This window comes from Trachurus trachurus, assembly GCF_905171665.1.
Source record: "Trachurus trachurus genome assembly, chromosome: 8".
NCBI lineage: Eukaryota > Metazoa > Chordata > Actinopteri > Carangiformes > Carangidae > Trachurus > Trachurus trachurus.
This window is the reverse complement of record NC_139905.1, coordinates 23,516,538-23,532,330: the sequence shown is the minus strand read 5'-3', so window position 1 is coordinate 23,532,330 and position 15,793 is coordinate 23,516,538. Positions and strand designations below refer to the sequence as shown.

Genomic DNA, 15,793 nt, shown 5'->3' with positions numbered 1-15,793 from the left:
TACGTGAAAATACAGCTTGCGCGTTTTCCCAACATGGATATCCACCCCATTGTAATTTGTAAACAATAGTATTTGATTAAAACATTTATTAAATTGGTCATATTAAATTCTGTGTATCTCATTAGCAGTGTTGAGATTTATACCAATCAAATGACAAATGACACTGTACAAATATTTCAAGAAAAATGTACATCTTGTATATCAAAAATGGTGCATTACAATTATCATCAGTGTGTACATGCAAGTACAGAAGCACTCATTTACCAATAAAATGTCCCATTCTATATCACTGAATTACTGTCACTGCTCTATTCGTATGTAAGCAGCACTTAAATGTATAGGTATTTATAGTTGTAAGTAAATATTGACACAATGATAATTCTTATTATGAATACACAATAAGTACTTGTCTCTTCAGTTACATCATATCACAAATGCCAATTACAGGTTTCCAAAATCTAAGCCTGCCAAGTAAGTGGTAACTGTAACAGTCAGATAGTCTAAATTTAGTAAAAGTGAAATAAATACCATTTTCTTAAGAGTGCTTATAGTAGATACATTTCATAGGGTTACAATATATTCCACTGTTGTGACAAAACATGGTAGATATGTCTTGTTTCAATTTGTCATTTATTTTATTTTCAACACCAACAGAAACCGATATAGCATCAAAACATGAGATATTACCAATATACAAATTAAAAAGGTATGTAACAGAAATATATCAAGAGAATATATGAAAATTAAAATATTAAAAAACACAAAAATATTAAAACAAAGCACTATACCAAGCAACGCCATCATAGCCGTCATCATCATGAATGTTTTGCAGTGCTCAGTTTGACTATTTACAGCATTCTCTTCTTTCTGGTATAATATTTACTGATTCAAAATATTCAGTTTTACAATGAACATCCAGCGTTTAAATCATGTAGTATCAAAATTATCATTTGATAGTGTTTTCAATCGAGACGCTTCAGTTTGATATGCTGTTGCCTCAGGGCAAAGCGTAAGGCAGTGAATATCACTTTTTCAATATGACTAAGTTAACGTTAAATTAATAGAAAAAATTCACTCAACTTTTGCCATTAACAGAATCGCTGCTGGCTCAGCAGAGGAATACACAAGTGATGCATTACTTATTAGAGTGCAGGAGGTGGTTGGAGGAGGGGATGTGGGTTAGAAGTCACAGCTGAAAACCAGCATTTGTATCCACTGGTGGTGGATTGCACAATTCACGAACACTTTAGACCTATATCTTGTTAGAATATAGGACTGAAGTGACCTATATTCTAATGGATTATGATTCATGATTTTCTCATTATGAGGTTGACGTTGCACTGTTGAAGATTCACAGCCATTTGGTTGTTAATTTTTCACCCGAACTACATTCATTACTCACAAAGCCTGTGCTGTACGATATTTACCTGCAGTCGATCGAGTAGAGTAAAATCTGTTTGGGTTCTGCTCTCAATATTAACAAAAAAATTAAAGGCAGTGTTTGGCCTTGTATACTGTGTCCAAATTATCTACCTAAGCTTTTATACTGCTGTGCTCTGCTGTTAAATATTTAGAATCACAACCACAAACAACTTTAACGCCAGCTGCTGCTACAACACATATTAAACCTAGTTGATGACAATATGAACAACCAGCTCAAATACAGCTCATATTATCTTATGGAAATAGAGGGGGATGGAAGGCAGGCTCAAAGGTTTCTCCATTCCCTTGTCTGACGCCATGGATCGATATTTTAAGCTTGCATCTCTCATAAGTAGTAACTTGAAGATTTCTGTTTTGTTATCTTTGGCGACACCTATGGCCATCCATGGCAATTACAGGTTTGTTTTTAAACTACACTTGATGTTGGTGACTTGTGTTCCTTGTGATGTGGCAGGTGAGTGAGCTAATTTAGTGATAGTGACTTAAACTTTGTCATTTAAATGAAAATCTCCAAGATGGCCACTTTAACATATATTTTCTTTATGTCCCTTTAACACTCAGTCCCTTGGGTAATGCCCATATGTTTCTATACAGGATGTGAGCACAGTCAGATGTAAAGTCTTGATCGCACTGACACATCTTTACACGTCCTTATTTGTCTTAAGTGACCCATGTCCTGACTCACTCACAGCTCCTCCAGCAGTGATGCCATTATAAACAGCACCAGCAGAGGCAGGCTTGATCTGTGCTGTCTGTAATGCCCTTAATTATGGAAACACAATCCACAGCAGATCACATCTGGACCGGGTCTGCAGGAAAGTGTTACTTCTTCAGTAATCTGTAATCTGTAATCTGTGTGGGCGTTGTCCTTCCACCAGTCCCTCCACCCACACTAATATCTCTCCTCCAGCTGTTCTCTCTGTGCTTCACAAACAATAACATTGTGGGAGGAGCTCAAGCCACAGCCACAGTCATACAGTTACACTTGGGATTCACTTTTTCGTATGAATCCGCAACAAAATGAAAACATACACTGAATATTTGCAACATATCTGGAATAACAATTTTCCAACACACTAGTCTCGAGTTATACCTTCAAGGTCATACAACATTTAAATAAAAAAAAAAATTAAATCCTTATATATTAAAATGAAGCCCTGCAATACAAAGGCTATAAATCAGCTCTAAATCTGAAGACAGTGTCTCATTAACTGAAGCTCAAGGTACTGCTCCGTCTATTTGGCAACGTTTCAGTAAGAGGCAAAGTTGGCAGAGGGGCGAGGAGGAGTGTGCATTAACAATCAATACAAAACTTGATAATGAAGGAGGCCATGTGTTTCAGGTGAGGATGGCACTTGTGTACATTTGATATCTGATAACGTTTTTTTTTTTTTTTTGCCATAGTGTCTAAAGTGCATCATAAGGATGCTGGATAAAAGCAGAGTTATTTGTCCTGATCCATATTTATGTATCCACAGATCTTGTCAGTAATGGCCTTTACGATATCAACATAAAAGTTCTGAACCACCCTATTCATAAACAACATGTCTGTCCTCTTCATGCTCCCTCTGTCTGCTTTTATTTCCTCCAAAAACACTTTCCTGCAGTCTACTGACCACTATGTCTAAATGTGAAAAAGAAAACCCCCAAAACACAATCCGATCTTCCATGTTCAGGTCGGAAAAAAAGATCAGATTTGTCACACGGCTGCTAAAAATTCAATATGAGCTATGGGGCTAAAGTGACCTTCTGAGTGCATGTCTGAGTCTCAGAACTCATCATCAGAGCTGAGCAGCAGGGTCTTTTCATTGTCCCCGCGGGTGCTGACGTTACTGTGGCTGCGGGACAGGGGGGGCCCCCCACTCCGGTCCAGTGTGGACTGCTGGGTGTACTGCTGATAAGCTGGGGAGAAGTTATGTATGGCATCCTGGACCATGTCGCCTGGATTCATGGTCTCCTTCAGGCTGCTGGAGATGCTCTTCATTGGGGCACAGCGACCTGGAAGTGGGGAGAGAAGGTGACATATAAACAAAGAGACATACTGTAGAGCAGGGTGGAAGGTGTGGGAGGGATGAAATGACAGAAAATTAATGTTTCCATCAAGTTGTCCAATGAATTTTCTAAATAATTCTTTCAAGTGTTGGTTAAAAATACTTTTGCAAAAGATCTGGACAGGTGCAGATTTACCATTTTCCGTTACTAATTTGCAGTGCCTTTGTTCTTATCACCTTCATTTTTAACAAACAAATCTTCTCTGCTTCTAGAAAGCGGAGGCATGTTTGACAAAAGAGGTCTGAGAGAACAAGAGGAGACTCCTGACCCTGGGTAGAGAACATAGACTAAACAAAATGAAGCCAGAAGAAACAAAAAGTACTAAGTCACTGACCGCAAAATGAAAATAAGGAAACAAGACAACAAAATACCCACAATTCTAAACGTATCAATGGATTTCATGCTGCACTTGACAGTAATGAGCAATTCGATCACAATGAAAACACAAAAAAGCAAATAAAAGGTACTGTGATTTACTACACTGTGGCAGACAGAGATGAAAGATGACTAACATTAGACCTACCGTACTGTCCATAGATAGGAAATGAGCCTTTGAGTGCAGCACAGGGAGGAAGAGAGAAAAGGGAGAAAAGGGAGAGAAGGAACATGAGAAAGTCAAGATAAAAGTGATGGAGCAGAAAAACAGAGCAGAAGAAAAGAGAAATGTTTAAAGATATTTTAAAGAGCGTTAAAGATGGGAATCAAAGTAAAGGGTTGGACACAGAGTGAGGTCAGTTCAAAGAGAGGTAGAAATCAGAGTTCTGTGTGAGTTATACACCAGGATTAGATCGAATAATAAATTACCCTCACAAACAAGCACAACTATTCAGTCATTATTCACACATTTGACTTTACTTTTCCTCTCAAACCAAGAAATCACACCTGCTTCTTAAAACCCTAAAATGCACATACAGACATAAAGACACACACACACATACAAACATATTAACATGCAGTCTCTTTACCGTATGAGTCCAGTCTTTTATCCATGTAGACTTTGTAAGTAAAGGCATGGCGCAGAGCAACAGCAGCAAAGAACATCTCAATGCAAATAATGAAGTTTTGGTAACCGGCGGCAACTGTTCCCTCGCCCACTGAGAAGCCAGCAGAGCTGATCTGAGGGATGGCTCCACACTTCTCCAGGATGGCCAGAAGCATCCCTGAATCATACAAAGAGAGCAAGAGTGAGAAAATACAAACCATACACAGAGAGAAATGAAAAAGGAAGCTGTGAGCCACATTTTTATCATGGTTTTCTCTGACTATCTAAGGCAAAGGCTAAGGCCTGGGTGATTTTGGCAGCCGCCTTGGTGGAAGCCTGTGTGCGTGCATGGGGGGCCGCTCAGAAAAATCCATTACTTTCAATGTAGCTTACAACCCAAAACAACACCGCAACAGTGCCTTTTTTCCCAGGAAGGCTGTATTTAGAAAGATGGCGCCCCCAAGATGTAGAATGTGTATTATAGAAGAGAAATTTACATTTCAGGACTATGTTCTTTTATTTGAAAATGGAGCAACAGAACATGTGTTTGTTGCACTTTGCCTGTCCCTATCAACACAACCAAGCTATATCCATGAATAACGAATCATAAAAATATGTTTGAATAGCCTATTGTGGACTTTTGGAAGGAGTATGCATAAATCATATAAGACGGATTTAATAGGCAAAAATATGTGATTAAAGGAAAATCACAGGACATGTCTGTTCTGATGATACAAGTCAGCAGTGTAAAACTCAAGGATGTGTAAGCCTCCCTTCATATTTAATAGAGGGGGGACAGTATCTGACAGTGATATTTCCAGCTCTCAGGATGCGTGTGTGTGTGCTTGCTTACCCTGCCAGAAGGAGAGGAAGATGACCGACTTGACCATGAAGAACTTGAGCACAGGGTTGTATGGGACAAGCAGTTCACGTGTGGCAAAGTAGAAGAGGAAGAGAGCGTAGAGCGACAGACTGACAGAGATGTTGTAGATGATGGTCACGTACAGGTAGCCACTAGCAACACTGGAGGAAAGAGGGATTCAAATGTAGTGGCCATACCAGACTGCACAGTAGAGATGATGAGACTTGATTTGAACTCATTAAAGATATAAATACTCTGCATTCAGAAGGTTCAACCAATGCTGCTCAGCTTTTATAGCTTTTTTTTTAACAGCACTGTAACATAACACGGCGAGACAGAGGTAGGTGTGTCTCGAGCCGATGTTCATGCTGTGAATGAAAGTGGTTTCAAACTGCAGAGGAAACTTACTTGAAGTCTCCATCTTTGTATTTTCCAAAGGCCTGAAGAATGACAGTGATCACTGCCATCAGGGGTTTCACCACACAGAACTGTAGAGTCGCCTGAGGAAGTGATTGGGAGGCAAAGAGATTGACTCATACATACATACATACATACATACAAGGAAATGTTGATGAATGTTGAACATTGAATCACTCATTCAGTAAATACCACTGTTACTATGTATTTTTTGAATGTGTAAAACCGTGGAGTATTGGGTAAAACCATTGAAATGACTAATGCAGTTTAAAATCAAATTAGGCTTCTAATGATTCAGAATTAGCTCTGGATACACACCAATCGAAGTCACACTTTGAATAAGTTTACAAGTTTGGCTTGATGGACTATCAACATCCCCCTTGAAAAGCTCACCCTTTATGATTAAGGGCAAATGTTCTTTCTTGAATTTCTAGAAGGGGTGAAAATCATAGAAGCCTTGTGGCCTTGACTGTATGATTTCATGTGTTATTTATCATAAAATATTTGGAAATGTTATTCTTATGCATTTATTTGTTTTGTCTGTTTTTGGTAGTTGGACTACAACTTTGGAGTCAGTGTTGTTCCCTCTCATAGTCATGTATTAGAAGAAACCTTGCACATTACTTGATCTCTGCTGTCTGTTATTTTATTGAAATTCCTAAAATATGTGTGAATTATTAAAACCAACCTGTTAATAATCCAATTAATAGACAGAACGTAAAGCAGACACTGGGGTAAAGAGTTCACCTCTGAAAACAAAGTCTTTCCGAGTAATGATATGACTGTTTAATGTTATGGCTGATTGTCATACACATTTATGTTATGTCATACTATATGGATATGATAAATGAACAAAGGGGGTGTTTAGTACCTGTTTGCAAAACCTGAGGAATCCAATGGAGTAGGTCTTTCCCCACAGGCAACAGGTCCCATACATACAGCTTGACCTACGGGGAAGTGCAGGTTCATACAGGTGAGACGAGTTGGAGAAGTATGCCAGCTATTTTAACCATGAGAACAGATTGAGAAAAACAGGGAAGGTAACAAGACTTACTCGATAGGTTTCCCTCTGATCTCAGCCATGATGGCACTCTCTCCCCCCAGATACTCGTAACACAGACTCAGGAAGTTGTAGATGACAAAGGCTGCAGAAAAAATGTTACTGTATTTGTAAGGTGACCACTCAAATTTGCAAAATCACACAGACATTTGAAAACCCTGAATGTTTCTAACAGTTTCCTGTAACATACTGATACATAATAACTATAGCAGCAGTGGTTTAATTACATAGCCATTCAATTATAGTTATACATGTAGGTGTTGTTGTGTTTTGCTGATTCTTTCTTTCAGAGCTGCTGAGCTTTCTATTTGAAGGCAGAAAGGTGAGTCATCCACGGAGTTGGAAATGACTGAGTAATGGTTGGTATGGTATGGTGATGTAATTATGTGGTTTAGTGCAGCCCTAAACCAAGCTCATGGTCACGTCACACTGCCACACAATAAGGTTAAATGTTCACACAGCATCATGGGCCTGAACGTGAGCTAGCAGAGCCAGGTGTATCCCCGACCCCTTACTATTCTGTCTGATACATAATCAGCCTAATCAATTCAACTGGCTTCCCCAACTGTTTTGTGCCACCTCGACAAATATCTGATGCAGAGTTTTAACTGACTGTACGCACAGCTTCAGATATGAAGACTATGCATCACTGTCTGCATTTAAACCCCACACAGCCATTCAGTTCTTGGTATTCTCATGAAAAAAAAAATTTGTAATCATATATAATACATACAGCACAGTCACGCCACTTTGCGTGAACTGGTTGATAACCTATTGTCTGTTTAGCTGAGAAGTAACAGATCATTTGAATGAAGCAGGCTGGACTGCACAGTGATCCCAGTAATTAGTGTCCCTGAGCACAAGGTTTTTTCATCTGCTGCCTCAGGTGATCTCAGGCTAAATTGAGAGTTGCCCACAGACACCAGCTCCCCACTGCCGTAGCTCTATTTACTGTTCAAAGTGGCTGAGTTTAAAAGTAAGCCTCTGATGGTAGCACGCTGAGTGACAACCCCTGCCAGAACACAGTCAGCACAGCGCTGGCTTTGTTAATGTAGCGTTATCACTGACACAGTACTTCCTCAGTCTAAAATGTACTGTTGCTGCTTTTAGCTTGAAAAGGACTGCTTGTATAAAAGATTAAAATAATCTGACGGTGCATTTTGAGAGTATAATTATCCTAGATTGTTAACAATGAAAGCAACAACACATACATGTTTTTCTGGTTAATCTAAATTTAATCTAAACTGTTGATATTTCCCTTTACTGAAACTAACTGAACTAGTGTCAAAACCAATATCATTCACTTTCAATGTGCTACTCAACTATTTATCCATTATCCAATGTGTACTTTACAACAACATAACTGATTAGCAGTAGATGATCTACTCACACTAATATAAATTATATTCATATGTGCATTGGTGCAACCAACCATTATTTTCATAATCAATTAATTTGTCACCTTTGCTTTTAATAATGAGTCAGTTTATTATTTACTTTTTAAAATGTAAGAAAATGATGAAAAGGAGATCAACAGCTCAAAACCCCAATTTCACTCAGTTTGCAGTGATACAAACACAGAAAATCAGCCAACCATCACAGGTGAAAAAGCTGTTATCACAGCAACTTGCATGTGATAATATATTGAAAGTGCGTATACACACTATCATAACCACTGCATGTTACGCAAGTGCCTGTTTTATTCTCAGATTCTGCAACGACACCCAGACAGCACTGTCAAAATATTTTCATTTCAGGCCGGTAGGATAAAGAACAAGGTCGTGGTTTATCTTCTCACAAGTGAGACGCTTTTTAAAAGTCTTCCCAAGGATTTGCTCGTTTTCATACAGTTGCTGGGCAACGGGTTTCCCCCTCCCCTGCAATCCCAACAGGCCACAGAGACATGAGAACAAAGATGGCAACCTTTGCAAATGAAGACACTGCAAAGGCCATCTGCCACTGGGGTATCAGGGCACATACATTCTCACAACCCTTTTCTACTGGGAATCAAAAGACAAACACGGAAGCACAAACCACCCACTCTCAGATCTGTGGCGAATGCTGGCATGCTGTGTGTCTGTCAAATATGGCAGCGTACAATTCAGACTGTAAAAGAAAGTGCAAGTGAACATGTTCATTGTACTGTGTTCCTCTATCCACGCACCTTCGTAGCAATCCCGGACTGTGTCAAAGTACACATAATACTCCTCGTTGGTGAAGAACAGAAGGCTGAGCCAAGAGTCGAAGGCATAGATGGGCACTATGAAGAGGATCCTAACTATGTGCCTCTGTTCATTTGGAGAGCTGTAGTAACGTAGGTGCATGTAGATCTAAAAAGAACAGAGAGAGAAGAGGTGAGAAAAAACAGGATCCATCAAAAATACAGTGAGTGATCATGTCACTTCGTACATCACTATTATCTGAGCAAGAATTTCAAAGAATAACACAAGTACCTACACATATATACTACAATCAATTTACTGCTGGCTATTTATATTATTTTTTATTTCTTTTTATTATTCTATGACATATTTGGTGCAGGAATGAGTCAGACATTTTTCCAGTTGGTAATAACTTTATGTGCGTATGTGTGGATGTGTGGATGGTAAATGAATGCAGCATGGTCTTAAGGAGGCAGACTGTATAGACGTTGTATGTTGCTATACAGAGATGCCGTGATTGATCAGTCACTGATCATTATTACCTCTGTGATCTGTAGATCAGTACTGATGTGTCCTGTCACTTTAAAACCTAAAATCACCTGTGGTTGATGAGAGGAGCATGGTTTACTGTGTAGTCTAGTCCTTCCTCCCACATTGTTCAATGCAACAGTGCGTGACAGGCCACCAAAACAAAACATGTCAGCCATGTGGAACTTTTACAAAGAGTGTGAGACTGACACAACGTATGCCATCTGCAGCGCATGCCAAAAATGATTGATATCAGCTGTGGAAATGATCGTTATCAACATCGGCGCCACAAAAAAACATGACCTGGGGCATCCCCTAGCACTGTGCTGTCACCATACTGCTGTTTTGGATCCATTCTTGTGCTGTGAATCCACAACAACAGCAGGTTTTCACTTTTCACTTAATTTTAACTTGTCTACATCAGCCTTCCATCATTTGCTGAGGGATCAGCTGGAACATTTTTTCTTGATGGCATCATATTGACTCGGTGGGACCTGGCTCTGACAGAGAAAGAGAGAGAGCTGCTCATTCTAGAAATACTGCGTTAGCTCAATTAAAAAATAAAATGGGGGAGACTCAGACAAGAAGATGCACCGAAAAACAGGCATAGGTGCATAGACACATGAGAAAATCGAATCTGATTCGCTGTCAAAAGTATTTGTTTAATCAGGAAGCACCAACTGTGATGCGGTATCTCACACTGATTTGCACAAGTTTGCATGAAAAACTACCAATAAATGGTATTAGACCTATATTATATGTGTACATGCATGTATGTTTGTATGTATGGAGATGTGTGTACATATGGATGTTTATGTGGATATGTAATGTATGTGTATGCATGTGTATGTGGATATGTGTAGGTATATGTATATATGTATAATTTCTGTACTCGGTGTATATGTAATTTATATTCATATAATATATATTATATTATGTTTCTGTAACATAAGACAGGTTTAGGTAGTTATTCATTATTTAAGGAGAGGGGGTGGGAGTTTCTAAGTTTGACTTCTTCTCACTCCTTTTCAAATATGTATTTTCTATATCTCATGTTTAAATGTTTTGTCTTATTCTCTTTTTTTAATTTCCTTTTTCAAATTCAAAATAAACATTTCAATCAATCAATCAAATGGGTCAGAGAGACTAACCACCACCTCATAAAACCTGCATGTGTGCTGTCATCAGGCCGTGGTCTGTCTGCACAGGTCAGAATACAACCAGTATACATTTGTCTGGAGCTCTGTGTGTCTGCACCAACATGTTATGCACTGTCGTTGGGGTTGTTTCAGGTAATTGATACCGGGGCTTTTATCGCTCCTATTCAGAGCAGCAGACGGCAGGAAGGACAGGGTGGGCCTTTGTCAGCAGCGGCAGCATCTCTGTCTGCACCACCCGGCTCCTTTCCACTTACACAATGCCCCACCTATCACCTTTCCTGGATTGTAAACAGACACACACCTTGGGTAAAATGACAAAGAGTGGGTGACAACACACCGAGCAACATAGTGCACTTTGCTCACAGGGCTTGTTGCTAGGTTACCCTCTTCCCTCCTCTGCACGCACACACACACACACCCATCCCCTGGTCTTTGATGATGTCGTAGTTGAGCCCGGAGCACCTGTTGCCAGAGTAGCAGAGGGCTCCTCTTATAGCGTGTACGTGGAGAGAAGCAGCAGCAGACAATAGAAGACAAATCACTCATCTAATCCTCCGACCCTGTATTGTAACACGAGGCCTGATGAACTAACACAAACAAGACAAACACCACTCATCCTCTGTGCTGCACCACACTAACACGTAACATTTCCGCTCTTCAGAGAGTTAGATCACCACTGATTATGTTACACAGGGAGCTAAAACACAAACTGGGGTTGATGAACTGACACATCTGGAATGACCCAATGTCTCTCTCTCTCCAGTCAGTTCCCATCCTCTCTATGATCAAAAAAAGTTTAATATTTAAAAGGAGCCTTGTCCCAACAAGACGTAAAACCTGTGCGTGCATGCGTCTGGTGTGTGCATGTGCAAATAAAAAGCACTAGCCTTTAACAGGGCCTCATGGAAAAATGCTCCTGAGTGTGAATGCGTGGACTGTGTTTTTGTTTTTCTTTGCGGGAAAAGGAGCCATTTGTTCTCAGAGGACCCACCGTCACTACATGGGGGTTACAGAAATAGAGCAAGAACTGTGGGTAGACTTGAAAGACCATGTGTCAGATTTGGGTTTAGTCTCAGTACTCCAACTTCACCTCCTTGCTAAAAGGTTGCAGGGCTACAGCAAGAAAACCAGTGCCAGCACTCACTTACACTTCGTATTAAGCTTGTATTAAGTCTTTATATAAGGCTTTGTCATCTTGAGTATCAGTGGCATTTATATTGCATCTAGATTGATAATGATAGTGTTAAATAAAAAACACACTCTCGCTGATTTCAATAAGACCAAACCACTGACAGCTAGGTGAGAGTATTACTTTAAACCCCTCCTCCTAGATCTACAAGCTTTCTCTTATACTGTATGTACTGGGAGACAAACAACTATGGCTGTGGAGAGAGAACCTGAAATCTGCATTCAACCAATGTCAGGATCTTCTTACCTGGTGACACGTGATTAGAAGAGCTGTCCAAACAAAGAAACCTGATATAGTTTGAGCTGTGGAGGTCATGAGGAAAATTGGCTGTTCTTGTGTGACCACCGGGGCCTCTGGGACCATGGAGGAGTTGGCGCCCAGCGGGGCCAGGGTGGCTGGGGAAGCCGGGGCGATGCCGACTGGAGAGTCATTCCCCAACCTCTCCGACAGGGGGATGTCTCGCCGCCAAAGTTGACTCATCATCTGTATGAAGAAAGAGTATGAAATAGATTTTGTGAATGCAGATGCCCTTCGTGTAAAATCAGACATATTCAGCCTTAGATTTCATTTAGCATTGGACGTATTGAAACAACTGGTCAATAACAATCAGCTGTAAAACCTTATGTCTCTGTTATAAAGCCCGAATGAAAATGTGTAAATCCAACACAGGCCTGCATGAGTCAACATCTGCTAATGTCAGACTGATACGAATAGAGATACAGAGCAAAAAGTAGGACAGTGCACAGATCTACACTGTCTATCCGCTAAGACTGCGTGGATAGACAGGTGAAGTGAGATCAAAGCGGAAGGAGTGAAAAGAAGAGGAATAAGGTGGGTGGGTGAGGAGAGGCTGACAAAGAGTGTAAAAAAAAAACACACACACACCAGCACACGGTGGTGGGTTGAGGGGGTGGAGGGGGGGTTGAATCACTCAAACACAGCGAATCAGTGTGACAGCAACGAGCTGAAGGCTGCTGACCCAATTTCTCCCCTTTTATTTCTCTGTGCCTTCCTGAGGGCCGGGGGAAGTGTAGTGAAGCTAGAAATGGCACCAAACACAAACATATTTCTCCAGAGTAGCGAAACACATAAAGTCTAAGTCTAACACCTTTCCACAAAACAGCACCAAAGTGCAGGCTGAACACAGTGATGTGTGTAACCACGGGTAACAAGGTTGATCGTTGACATGAAACTAAAGTGGAATAAACCCTAATTCTCTAAAATGGGGACCATTATATGACAAGAGACAGTGAGTGGCATCATTTTTGTGCTTCACTTCAATACCCATTGTTAAAGCAGAAGTAAGCGATCCGGTCGTTTTGGCTAACTTCTTGTCATCGGATGGAGTTAGCAGTCCCCGCCCTCGTCCCTACGTCACCACATGCACGCGCATCCCTTGGCTGCACACACAGAGAGGACCGCCCCTTTATGCCGTTCTCTCTCCTCATTGGATAAAGGTTGTAGGATACAAGGAAAGTTTTCTCCTCGGCTTACAGCAGAGCAGAGTGACTGACAGACCCGTGTTTCGGACCAAACACTCTATATAAGTGATTGCCGTTGGAAGATAAAACAATTTAAGACTTATATTAACACAAACATTCTGCTTACTTCTGCTTTAAATAAACTAAACCAACTGTGCAGCACTGCATCGTCCACACCAACTGAGTCGTCTTTTTTAGATTATGTACTATGTCAGTGCTGATGATGACACTACATTTGTGCCATATCATTAGCATGGGGAGGATATCACACGTTAGAAAACCTCCACAACTCAAAGTATCAATAACATTTATATAATATATAGTGTTAATAAGACAGGTGTTGTGTAATGCATTACCACAGCACGGATTTGGACAAACAGAAACAACATGAGTCAAACTTACAAACATCAAAAGCATCTAAAGTCTGCTGTGTGTCCCTCCCAACCCTGTTAAGTCACTGCAGATCTCTGTGTACTTGCATCCCTGTAACTACGTCAGCGTCTTGGTGTGGATAACAGGAAGGCGATAATCTAATCATTCACAGAAAAACTAATTCCACAATGACTTTCACCCCCCACCTCCTTCCCCCCTTGAACCAGCTAAATATGGGTTCAATATTGGCACTCGGTGTGCTCATGGACAACTCATTCTGCTCGTCAGCTTACGGCGTGTGTCACACACCACAATGTGTTAGATTACTCAGAAAAGGAAACTGCAAGGAAATCAAATAGGACAGTACAAAAGGCTCTTGAACACTGACTGTTTTTGAATTCTTAATTATTGGGAAGGAAGAAAAAATACCAGTGAGATAACTAGAATATAAATTCACTGGTTTGTCATATTTTGACATTGGTATTGGTGTCACTTTATTTTCCTTTCTACAAAGCAATCATGTAACCTAACATCTTGTGGAATGATATAGGTGGCAGTTCTACTTTGACACAAGACACTAACCATGCACTTTTATTTGATTAATATCAATTAGACTATTTAGCATGTACATTTAGCAAATGTACCAGAGAGGAGAAGTCTTACCATTTATCATGGCACCTTTTTCTTACATAGCCTAGCAGGATGGGAGACACAATTCATTCTCTAAATCAATCAGCCATTAATAGATAAATGTAAATGACTCTTGTTAAACATAAAACTGTGATAATCTACGGATTCTTTAAAATGTATTTATATAAAGTGATGCCTGTTTTTCATAATAGATGTATACACTGGAGATGATCACAAACACCAGGCTGCACCCACAACAACATGGCTCGGTGCTTCCCAGTGGGCCACAGACAAGCGAGAGAGGCAACTCATCAATCCTGTTCACTGCACCCGTGGGCAGGTTTCAAAACATGCATTGTACTTTGACCTCAATCGATTCAGCTGTGTTTGTGACGGACCACCATCAAGTCCACTGTCCTCAGGCTATAAGAGCTGCATCGTGACACATCCTGTAAAAGCATCAGGCCATTAAGGTAGTGTTCAATCAGAGCCAGTGGAGGCAACAACTGGGCTGACCACAAGTCATTTCCTTTTTTCTTACAGTTGTGCTGCTAAGTGTTGCTGTAACAGGACGACACAGAGCATGTTTCCCACCGTCCAACCTTTGTAACTGTGGACACAACAATCCGTGCTGGATTTTAAGAGTAATGGTGACATCATTTTTTTAAATGCTAATTCAGTGGGGGGTGGGGGGGCAATATATTTACATCAGCTGATATAGAGGGTCTGCGAGGTAAGACAAACAAAGCGACAGGAAAAGATGGTAGCTGTTGTTGAGAGTTGTGGCTCCATCCTGCTGCTGGACTCACTCACCTCCTCTGCAGTTGTTTGATCTGCGCTGGTTTGAATGCCAAGCATCAATTTTAGCTCATCATCTCAAGGCGACTGCAGATCTTCTGGACTTCAAAAAGTTATATATAGGAGACCGGTAACCTTCAGACGAAAGACAGCCAAGGATGTGGTCCCTGCATCGCTGTTTAAAGCCTCGGAAACTGGACTATTTTTTTTTTATGCAGCTGTAAAGTGTCGGCAGCAGCTGAGCCGTAACTGCGCCGTGCGCTGCGAGCTAACGGTAGCTAGCCGTCCTAGCCTGGCGCTAGCCTGCTGTGGTTTCTACCCGGAAAGTCGAAAACAAAGAAATATAACAGGCTCTTAAGAAGCAACGCGCTACGGTTCAATGATAAAATAACTATGAAAAAATCACGAGTATTATCTTGCCAGTTTCCCTTCCAGTGCCGACGAGCTGGACACCGTTACTTCTTCCACATCACCACCAGCAGCACCAGCAGCATCGGCAGCAGCAGTCACTGTACCAACAGCAGCAGCTGCCAGCAAATAGTCCGCTCCCGGCGCATGCGCACTGGGCCGTTTAACTTCACAGGTACTTTGCTATTCAATATGATGTAACGTTGTTCAGGAGCACTACATGTACACACAAACACACCCCTTTATACA

At 40.7% G+C, this 15,793-nt stretch overlaps 1 protein-coding gene across 2 annotated transcripts; it reads right to left on the bottom strand.

Moving 5' to 3' along the window:
* Positions 1 to 47: 47 nt before the first annotated feature.
* Positions 48 to 15,625, bottom strand: LOC310990300 (transmembrane protein 184B-like). 2 transcript variants are annotated; one of them, XM_083977631.1, is made up of 9 exons: positions 15,152 to 15,625; positions 12,102 to 12,338; positions 8,981 to 9,146; positions 6,811 to 6,901; positions 6,628 to 6,703; positions 5,748 to 5,839; positions 5,331 to 5,500; positions 4,461 to 4,655; positions 48 to 3,441 (listed from the first exon to the last, which is right to left on the bottom strand). In XM_083977631.1, the coding sequence occupies exons 1-9, from the start codon at positions 15,194 to 15,196 to the stop codon at positions 3,212 to 3,214; spliced, it is 1,302 nt and encodes a 433-aa protein (XP_083833757.1). In that variant the 5' UTR covers positions 15,197 to 15,625; the 3' UTR covers positions 48 to 3,211. The 2 variants fall into 2 exon arrangements, with proteins under 2 accessions (XP_083833757.1, XP_083833758.1); XM_083977632.1 differs by lacking the exon at positions 15,152 to 15,625 and adding an exon at positions 12,741 to 12,894.
* Positions 15,626 to 15,793: the final 168 nt, after the last annotated feature.